This window comes from Chaetodon trifascialis, chromosome 3 (genome assembly GCF_039877785.1).
Source record: "Chaetodon trifascialis isolate fChaTrf1 chromosome 3, fChaTrf1.hap1, whole genome shotgun sequence".
Lineage (NCBI taxonomy): Eukaryota > Metazoa > Chordata > Actinopteri > Chaetodontiformes > Chaetodontidae > Chaetodon > Chaetodon trifascialis.
The window spans coordinates 14,415,896-14,425,386 of record NC_092058.1 but is presented as its reverse complement, the minus strand read 5'-3'; the positions used below and the strand labels follow the sequence as shown (position 1 = coordinate 14,425,386).

The 9,491-nt window shown below is 42.5% G+C and overlaps 1 protein-coding gene across 1 annotated transcript; it reads left to right on the top strand.

Moving 5' to 3' along the window:
• The first annotated feature begins 1,936 nt into the window (after window positions 1–1,936).
• On the top strand, window positions 1,937–7,832 carry tgfa (transforming growth factor, alpha). Its single transcript, XM_070959073.1, has 7 exons — window positions 1,937–2,088; window positions 2,966–3,148; window positions 3,402–3,548; window positions 4,919–5,033; window positions 5,771–5,920; window positions 6,036–6,127; window positions 6,539–7,832. The coding sequence occupies exons 1-7, from the start codon at window positions 2,049–2,051 to the stop codon at window positions 6,544–6,546; spliced, it is 735 nt and encodes a 244-aa protein (XP_070815174.1). The 5' UTR covers window positions 1,937–2,048; the 3' UTR covers window positions 6,547–7,832.
• Window positions 7,833–9,491: the final 1,659 nt, after the last annotated feature.

The window sequence follows — 9,491 nt, the reverse complement described above, 5'->3', positions numbered from 1 at the left end:
AGGGGCGTCCATCACATCTGTCTGAGGAGAAGAAGGCTCCGTCACTGCTGTCTGCACTGGTGTCACGCACAGCTTACTAATGCAGTGACTAATGTAAAAATGTATGAGTTAGATGTGAGCAGGGTGCACTTATGATAAGATAATCAGAATAATACAAGACATGGGTAACACATAACCTTGTCTCGCTTGCTCTGCCAAGAGATGCTGGTTATAATAACATTCATGCCGACATACTTGGTGGACAAAAAATCAAACAACAGCTGAAATGAAATATAAGATGGCTGTGATTCGATTATGAGTTCGGCTTATTTATGGTCTGTCGATTGATGCCACAGATCATGAGCCAGTCACAAAAAAGGAGAAAGTGCATTTTGACCAGAACTGTCCACAGCAAACTTACCTTGAGTTAGATGTGTTCAGCTGAGGAGCAGCAGAGTCGGGAGGCGGGAAAACATCTGCTTGAACCTCATACAACACAGGTAAGGAGCGACAGATGACAGACAGAAATAATTGTAAAATGTGCTGTTTCAGTTATCTAATCAACTGCAGTTCAGTTGAAATCTAGCTGTGCTTGAGGTCAGCCTGATGCCTCCTGTACAGCTGTGTACAGTGATTCTGTTAGCCTGCTCAGACACTGTGTGTATCATACTCGAGAATTCACATCTTCACCAAAGCACTTGTACGATAATGAGGAGGCTGTATTACCAAACAGTGATAACTGAGAGTCCGTGGCTCTAAGCACCTGCCCAACTGTACAGGTGACCTGGCTGCGTGGTGACTTGTTGACACATGGTGGGGGCAGCCATCATATGAGGAGCTGCCACACCCACTATATCCTTCACTCTGACTTGCTATTGGTTGAGGGGTGTTGAGTCCAGCAGGGACAGGAGGATGAGGAGGGTGTGAAAGTGGCGGAGGTGGAGGTTTGGGTGTCTCGCATGTATTCAGGCGATCTTATTTTCAGTTGTTTATACATAAATGAAAGCGCACTTATGGATATTAGATTACTGACAATAGATCTCACTAAATCCTACACACTGGCCCTTTAAAGTGCACACACACACACACACACACACACACACACACACACGAAGAGAGCACAGTGGTTTCTGTTACAATGACAGATTTGCAAAAACACCACAGCTCGTGTGTGTTTTCAAGGTAACCTGAGCAGGAGTGTGACTCATCTCCTCTCAGCAGAACGAATTAAAATGATGTCAAAACAGTTCTGCTTTGTGATTGGATATGTTTGCCTAATTGAGGAATATAATTAGCAAACATATTCTTTTTATACTTTTTTTAATGCATTACACCCCCCCGACCCCCCCCCCCCCCCCCAACTCAAGGTAAACCAGCGCAATTTTACGTTTCACAATGCAACCCAAAACCATCCCATTGTGCAGAAAACCGCCCACAAGTCATCGCATTTCCACAATTGAGCTTTGCTACCATCTACTGGGTTTTCAGATATATAATTTGTTAGGCCAGATGCTGTATCTCTTGGTGCTTTGGCACGGCTCCAAAGTGTAATGCGGTCTTAATTGGCCCCATGCTGCTCTCCTCCGCCAACTTTCATGAAGTCCACGAAGAAGCCAGTAGTGAGTTAATTCCTGCCGACTAACACACAACCCAAAAACACAACCCCCTGAGCGAAGGAGACAATAGAAGTGTTATGTTGAGGTCATAATGAGACGATACCCTCCTCCTCCTCCTCCTCCTCCTCCTCCTCCCTGTCTCTAATTGGTCAGCCTCTGACAGGATTACACGAGTTTCCTCAATTGAACACAGTGAAGTCAAACGCTCGGACATCGTGCTGCTGTGCGTTTCACTGAAAAAAAAAAGAGAGAAAGGAAACTGTGGTGACTTTTCTCCGACTGCATGTGGAGCAGCAGCTGATTAGATGTGTGTAAATGACAGCAGTGTGCACGTCTGCGATCTGCTGCCCTGCAGCCAGCAACCCTAATGACTAATGTGGTTTCTCAACACACGCCCGCGTTTCAGTGAAGCTGCCCGTCATCTGACTGTAGTTTAGACCACAAGTCGACACGATGACTCGGATTTTCTGGGACACAATTTTCCTCATAAGCGGTGAGTAGCTGATTGAGCAGGAAAATGAGCATTTTAGTTGTGTCCGTGTCTTATTCTGACTTTTTTTTTATGTGAAACATTCAGATAAATTAAAGGATTAGTGATTGGAGGTGCCTGAGTTGAGTGAGAGACAGGGATCTTCAGCATTAGCCCCTATTGAGTCTGTTATTTAATGTTAATTGAATGGATTTTATGACTTGAAGTGAGAATCAGTAAGACTCCAGTCTAAATTTGAAGTGTTTTATCTCTGGTACTCTTCATTTTGCTGGCTGAATTTGCCTTACTGTGCTCAATGGCATTTTCTTTGTCCTCTCTGATTCTTCAAACATCAACTAAAGCTGCTGCTTTATTTAGATGTAATTCCCAAATTCCTACATTTCTTATGATCTTTGAGTTTCTGTCGCTTTCTTTCTGTGTTTCTGAGCTGTTTCTCAGTCTCTGGCTGTGATTGTGTGTCTTCACTTAGACTTGCTGCATTTATGGTACTTAGGTCTCATCCTTTTAGTGGATGCTTGACCCTGTTACTATTGTTGGGTACCAGTTACTCAATGAAGCATCGATATCACATTGAAGACCAGAGTCACATGGTCATGGCTGTACAGGGGCACATTACTGTGGTTAAAGTTGTTCATCATATAGTAGAATATGTGGCATCTGGTTTTCCTTTTGGGGGAAAGAAATCACAATACAGTAATATATATTTTTTATATTCCTATAGGTACTTTTAGTATGTCTGTGGTACTCAATGGTGAGTTTACAGTGAACCTTTTGGTATTTTGTTATCATATTCCTGCAGGGATTTGCTGTTATTTCTCTATTTTTTCTTCACATCAGGCCCACATCATTTGTTAACAGTGGTGTATTTTCCTGCCTGCAGGTTCACTCTTTACATTTGGAGCAGGGCCGAGCAATTCAACTATCATTGAAGCCAGCATTTCCATTGATACAAACTCCACTGCTGCTCCAAATGCCTCGACAAGCAGCTCTACAACCACCCGCAGCAGAAGCACAACGACCACAACTGTTGGGCCTACTACAGCTAACATCCCTCCAGTTAAAAGTAAGTCTCAGTGCGGTTAAATCAGATGCAAGAAAAGGTTCAGGCTTATTGTCAAGCCGTCTCCAGAAAAAATAACTGTATTTCAAGTGCCAAATATTCTCTAGCCCTGGATCTACTCTCACTGTAGTCTTGCCTCCACAGCAGGCATTCTTTATCTGATATTATATTCCTGCAGGGATTTGCTGTTACTTCTATATTTTATCACATCAGCACCAGATGATACGGTGTTAACAGTGTTTTATTCTCTCTGCAGGTTCCCCCTTTACATTCGGAGCAGGGCTGAGCGATTCAACAATTACTGAAGCCAGCATTTCCATCGATACAAACTCCACTGCTGCTCCAAACACCTCGACAAGCAGCTCTGCACCGACAACCACAACTAACACCCCTCCAGTTAAAAGTAAGTTGAAGCACAGTCATCCCTTGTGCAGGTGCAGATGAAAGTTCATTGTTGAGCCATTTCTGGTAAGATATTGACTGTATTCCATGTATATTGTACCAGTTGTAATCATTGCAGCCCTTGATCCACTCTCACTACAGCGTTGCTTTCAACACTGTAAAGCCTCCCATTGAGCCACAGTGCATCAACGCATGCAGACAGTGAGGCGCTCTCTGATAATTGATCCTCTTAGCATGAGTGAAGGCAGCAATTCTGGTGAATTAAAGAACATGAGCATCATATATGAGCAGTGTATTCCACCATTTTACAAAAAAAGCTGCACCTCCAGTATTGAATGATCTGAAAAGCACCTTACATGTCCTAAAGGCTGGTTTCTGTCTCAGTGTTTCTCTCATTGGACTGCCAAAAATCACATGGAACGAGAGAGGGGTTGGTAGGCAGATGCCTCAGGGACAACAGAGGGCTTTCACAGACTCTGAAAGAAGGAGACAATACATGTAGGCTGCAATCCAAAAGCCCATTTACCGTTGGAATGGAGTGTGTGACGAAGGCTGTAATGCAGCTATCTGTCTGGATGTTCATCCTCCTTCCCACCCTGAATGCCACACTGTGCATCTGTTTCTGCTGCTCGGGGAACACTGACGTCTGTTCGAGTCAGTTATGTAGGAATTTGTCTGACTGTACAGCTTATGTGTAAGAAATGTCCTGTTTTGTCTGGGTGTTAATTTCCTCAGATATTTTTGTCCCAAGTGAAAACCGAGGTGTGCGATAAGGGCTTTAATTTCTGCTAAAGAGCTAGAGGGTTCCTGCAGGGATGTGCTAATTTGGGTTGATGGACAGAGGTTTTTGTTCGCAGCGTCTCACCAGGACTTTTCTTGACTCTCATTGTCCCTCCCAGGTACAGTGAGAGATGTAAGCCACCACAAATCCGCACGCAACTGGTAACAAAAGGCTTCAGTCTGCCGTTGGTGGCGTGGGTGTCAGCTTTAGGATTTAGTACTTGCTGTTGTTTCAGGTCTCTGCAGGCTTAGGCTATTTTTAGATTTATGATATTCACCTGTGTCATGTAGTGTATTCTGACTGCACGCACTTGGATTATATTTGATATTGTAGTTTAGGGTAGAATTCATGCCCTAAAGAAGGGCTAAAGGTGGATGATTCTGTATCGTCATTTCAAGTAACCCACCTAAATATCAGCAGATGCTTCCCTCTGTACCCTGCTGGCCACCCAGGTGAAATGATTTGCATTGGTTGTAGTGGGAAATGTTAGTGATTCATGGTCCAAGAAAAGGCAGAACCATTATCCCAAACGTTCAGAACCCTACAGACGCCTCTCACTGTCAACAATGTCTTGTCTTATAACCTAACAGAGTTTGTGGCGGCCGCCGTTCGTTCCCATTTTGACGACTGTCCAGACTCACACCGCCATTTCTGCTTCCACGGCACGTGTCGCTTCCTGATATTAGAGGAGACGGCTGCATGTGTGTAAGTTGCTGCTGTCATAAATATAAAATGCCGACATTGTTGAGCTGACTATTTCAGACATTGAAAATTTCAGCCACTTCTGCATTTGCATGCTTTTCAGCCAATGAAAGCTTTGGTCTTCATGTTGGCCTGGACTTAACTGAGCAGTGAGGTCTGGAATGTACATTACATTAGAGCAAAATACTGCCATCCTTCAAACGGGACATTAGTGAAATCTGAAGATCTAAAGCTATTTGCTGCTGTAACTAGTGCGAGAGGGTTGAAAATTGGGCTGTGGTCTCTGGAGGAGCCACGGATAAGAGAGGGAGCAACTTCACATGGAGACCAAATCAGTTTGTATGCTTTTTGTATGCAAAACACATGAGCTGTATGACATCACATTTATGTTTTAATAGGTTCATAAACCTATTAAACCATAAATAAACCTGCTGTAGACATTAATGGAACAAGTTCATTTGCAGTGTCCCTGACTGAACTTGTTCCCCTTTATTCTTCACTTCACTGTATGTCTGTTTATTTTTATTAATATATTTAAAATCTACTGGAAAAGTGACCTTTTGAATTGTTCAATCAACATGATCAGACTGATATGAGGAAAAAATATAGTCATACTTGATATCACAAGCCACTGGATGTGCTCCCATCAGCTGATAACACTGTGATCTGGCCTCCTTACAAAATCCATTAACTGCTGTTTTTACTTGTAATCCTGATTTGATTTTCCATCCTTGTCGCAGGTGTTATCCAGGCTTTATGGGGTTGAGGTGTGAGCATGCAGACCTGCTTGCTGTTGTAGCAACTAATCACAGACAGCAGACCGTTGCCACAGTGCTGGTGCTGTGTGTGATCGGGTCCGTTCTCATCATGGTGCTGTGTACGCTGTTACAGTAAGTAATATGCATTGCATCCTGCACTGACAGGTTCACAGGGATCACGGCTGATAAACTGTACAGCGTTTAAGACTAAATGGATTTTTCAGTACTTGCGTCTTTTCTTGTGCAGCTGTTGGTGGAGGCAGGACTGTCGCAGGCGGAGACATGCACATCACTACGTCCCAGAGAAGCACGGAGCGTCCCGCTATCCTTCTGAGAGTGGTACATTATTTATGTGTTCAAAATCAATCAATTTGTCAATTTGTGTCAACGTCAATTATTTACAAGGTCTCGTTTCTATTTGCTATGAGCTGCTGGAGCTTTGAGCTGGCTGTATGAAGGCAAAGAGTGCAGATAGATAGATGGGATCTCTGAGGCCCTGTTCATACTTCTTGAATGTCAGTGGCTGTGGATGAATGTTATACACATAAGATATAAGGCTGGCACTATTATTAGATAATAGACAATACTTCATAGTACTTAGATTCCTTCATTCTTTTTTGCTTTCAGTCTTTAAATGGGATTTTGTTGACAGTAATTAAAATCTAAAAAAATATCAGCCTTATCCGTAAAAGTTCTTGTGATCCTCACAGGTAAAAAATAAACCTTGTGTTTTTATTTTGTCCCTTTCAGTGGTTTGAGAGGACGTCTCGCTGGAACATGAGCTGTTTGCATCACAGTGTGTTTGGCTTTCCTCATCTTGTCCGGCCCACAAACCCTCAGGATTGCATCCAAAGTGGCATTCGTGTTCTGATCAAGCAGACTTGGCCAGAGGCAAAGGAGCGTTATGTTAACTGTGGCTGAGGTATGCCTGCTTGAACTGGGAGGTTAAATGTTCCATGACATTTTTTTCTCCGCTGACTGGGACTTTCGACCTGCAGCACTGTAGGAAACATGTTTACTTCACTCTTTGAATCTGTGGAAATACCCACAGAATGACAACAGTATGTTTGGAGCTCTGAGGATGAAGCTGCTGCAAAATCCTACATGGGAAGAGCTCTGTGTGTCCTGATTACTGTTTATGGCTGGCCTGGAGGACATGGGACATGATGTGCAAGGCCATTTATCATCCAGCGTGGATGTTGAACAGGAAGTGTTTATGTTGGGCTGCGGGACAACAATAATTCATTTACTTAAGTCAGAAGACCCCAATTCCTATTTTTGTCTTTTAATAACGTTGCGCACTTTTCATCAAAACTCTACAAGCACAGAGGACTTTTTTAAGAAATTTGGGTGGGGCAAAACTGATGCTTTAAAGAAGTTTTAGTGTCTGTTTTTAAAGAAGGAACTCACTTCACCTGACAGAAGTAGGAATTGTTGAGCGGACTGACTGCTGATGGATTAAAAACCCCAGACTTCAATCTGTAATCATACACAAAGCTTGCCATTTAAAATTGTTCTGACACGATTTTGAGGGGAAAAAAAAAAAAAAAAAGTCATCCAGGTATTTTTTCAAGTGATTTGACTGCGACTGAAGCTGAAATATTTCCGTTTTCCTTTTTATTCCTGAGCTGTACTTGAACACGTCCATGCATCAGAGGCTTTTAATTTGCAAGCTATAACTGTAAAGACACGTGCACATCCTGGGAGGCCACATGCACTTTTCTGAAAGCTTGCTTGCTGTTCATGAAAAAAAACACACACACACACACACACACACACACACACACTGCACTTACTGTACGATGTAGTCACTTGGAAAACAGTGTCCACATAACGAGAGATGCCAAATACGCACGTTTCTAACTTTGCCTGAATGAGCACTGAAGGTAAGAGACACCGGGTTGTACAGGTCCACCGTGCACTTAAATCACAGCTTGCATTTTTAAAGACACAAAATAGTGGTGTGTTATAGCATTGCCTCTGCTTTGAAAACTACTTTTAAAGAGAGAAAAGCCTCTGAAGGTTAATTCACAACAAACTATTTTTTAAAAAATGGACTAATAATTGGTGAAGGAATATAAGAAGATGATTACAAACTGTGTGTGTATGCTTTGTGTGACAGAAAAAAAAAAAAACTTCCACCACAAAATGAATGTGATGGTATTTATATGCCAAAAGACTCTGGGGGGATGATTTGCTTGTCTCTGTTTACAGTGTGTGATATTTACATTCAGAATACGTATTCATGTTTTGTTTCGGCTGCATTTCACGTGTAAATATGAAAACCACGCAGAATTATTCTATGTGTATATACAGTGTCAATACAGAAATCATCCGGAGGGGTGATCTTCTCATGCGTTAACGCTTTACTTTGTCAGAATTATGTTGTCACAGTTGGAAAGCCTCTATTATCTGCATTTGTTTTCCAATGAAACAAATTAAAAAAAATGCAAGCTTGTATGCATATATGTTCATTTAATTCATGTGCTTTACTAATTGGAGTCTTGTTACTTGAATCATCGCGTGACCTTCTTTTTTGAAGCTCTTTCCTTTTTCTTTCTCTTCAAATACCCCGGTTTTCTGTCGCTCTGCTCCTCTATTTTTCTCTTCCACTGAATATTTCAAGACGCAGAAATGCCAACATGAAACCCTCAACCCCGGGCACAATTGAACAAAGAGCTGAACTCTTGAGTGCTTTTATAGCTGAAGGAAATGTTTCAGCCCTTCTTCTATATCGCCATTGACTTTTTGATTTATTGTTTTGGAGATAACAGAATGTATAGCCATTCATGTTAAAGCGTGTGTTCGACGCGCAAGGCTGCGCCATATACATCTTTTAATTTCCATTGTACGCCACAGGGTTGACATCTCCCTCTTTACCTCTCCTCTTCCCTTTCGCTCTCCGCATGAGGAGCTCCGTTTTGTTTTGCAATCCCATTATGTCTGCAATTGGATTTCTGTGGAGCCCTTTAGAGCCGTCTGGCTGAGCCACTAAACCAGCTTTGAATTAAGCAGCTCTTGTGGGCGCTTCCCTAAAGATGCACAATAGCCTTTAACGCACAAAGAGGTGCGAGGGGACACAAATGAAATGAAGTGAAAATGAGGCAAAGAAAGACTTTAAAAAACTGTGTGTTCATTCGCATCCAGCCACATCAAGTGGAAGGCTGTGTGCTGTCAGCGTCAGGAAACTCTCTTTAAACTCTTTAAATCTGATTTGGACAAGCGTCAATCCCTATTCCCCATAAGAGGCTGAAGCTCTGCTTTGAATTGCAATGCCATTCTGGTCTCTCTCTCCCCCTCCTCTTCCTCTTCTGGGCCTTTTGATCCTCAGCCCAACACTCCCAGTATCTGCCTCTGACCAGATGGTTTGAAATAAGAGTATTTACAAAGGTATTAGGGTTAAGCAAGCCTGCCTTGTTCTCCTCTCTGCTGAGCCCTGAAACAAGTCATTAGGAATGATGGAAGTGCGGTGCTTCACTTAAAGGGTCAGTTCACACAAATCACTTAAAAAGAGATGTCCTTTTACACTGGTGGCTGACCTGAGAGCAGCTCAAATTAATGTAGCATGAATGTCACAATGTTTAAATTCATGTTTAGAAATTGATGCATATTTTTACATAGTTTGACAACCATTCAGTCTCCGCCCTGTCTCACCTCCATACATTTGGCTTAAAGGAAAGCTTTTTTTGGGGGGGGGGGGGAC

Excerpts from the sequence above, each read along its gene's own strand:
- tgfa (XM_070959073.1), top strand. The coding sequence starts at position 2,049 with ATGACTCGGATTTTCTGGGACACAATTTTCCTCATAAGCG. Across the intron at positions 2,089-2,965 it reads CACAATTTTCCTCATAAGCG|GTTCACTCTTTACATTTGGA; the intron begins GTGAGTAGCTGA and ends TCCTGCCTGCAG. Across the intron at positions 5,921-6,035 it reads GTGCTGTGTACGCTGTTACA|CTGTTGGTGGAGGCAGGACT; the intron begins GTAAGTAATATG and ends TTTCTTGTGCAG.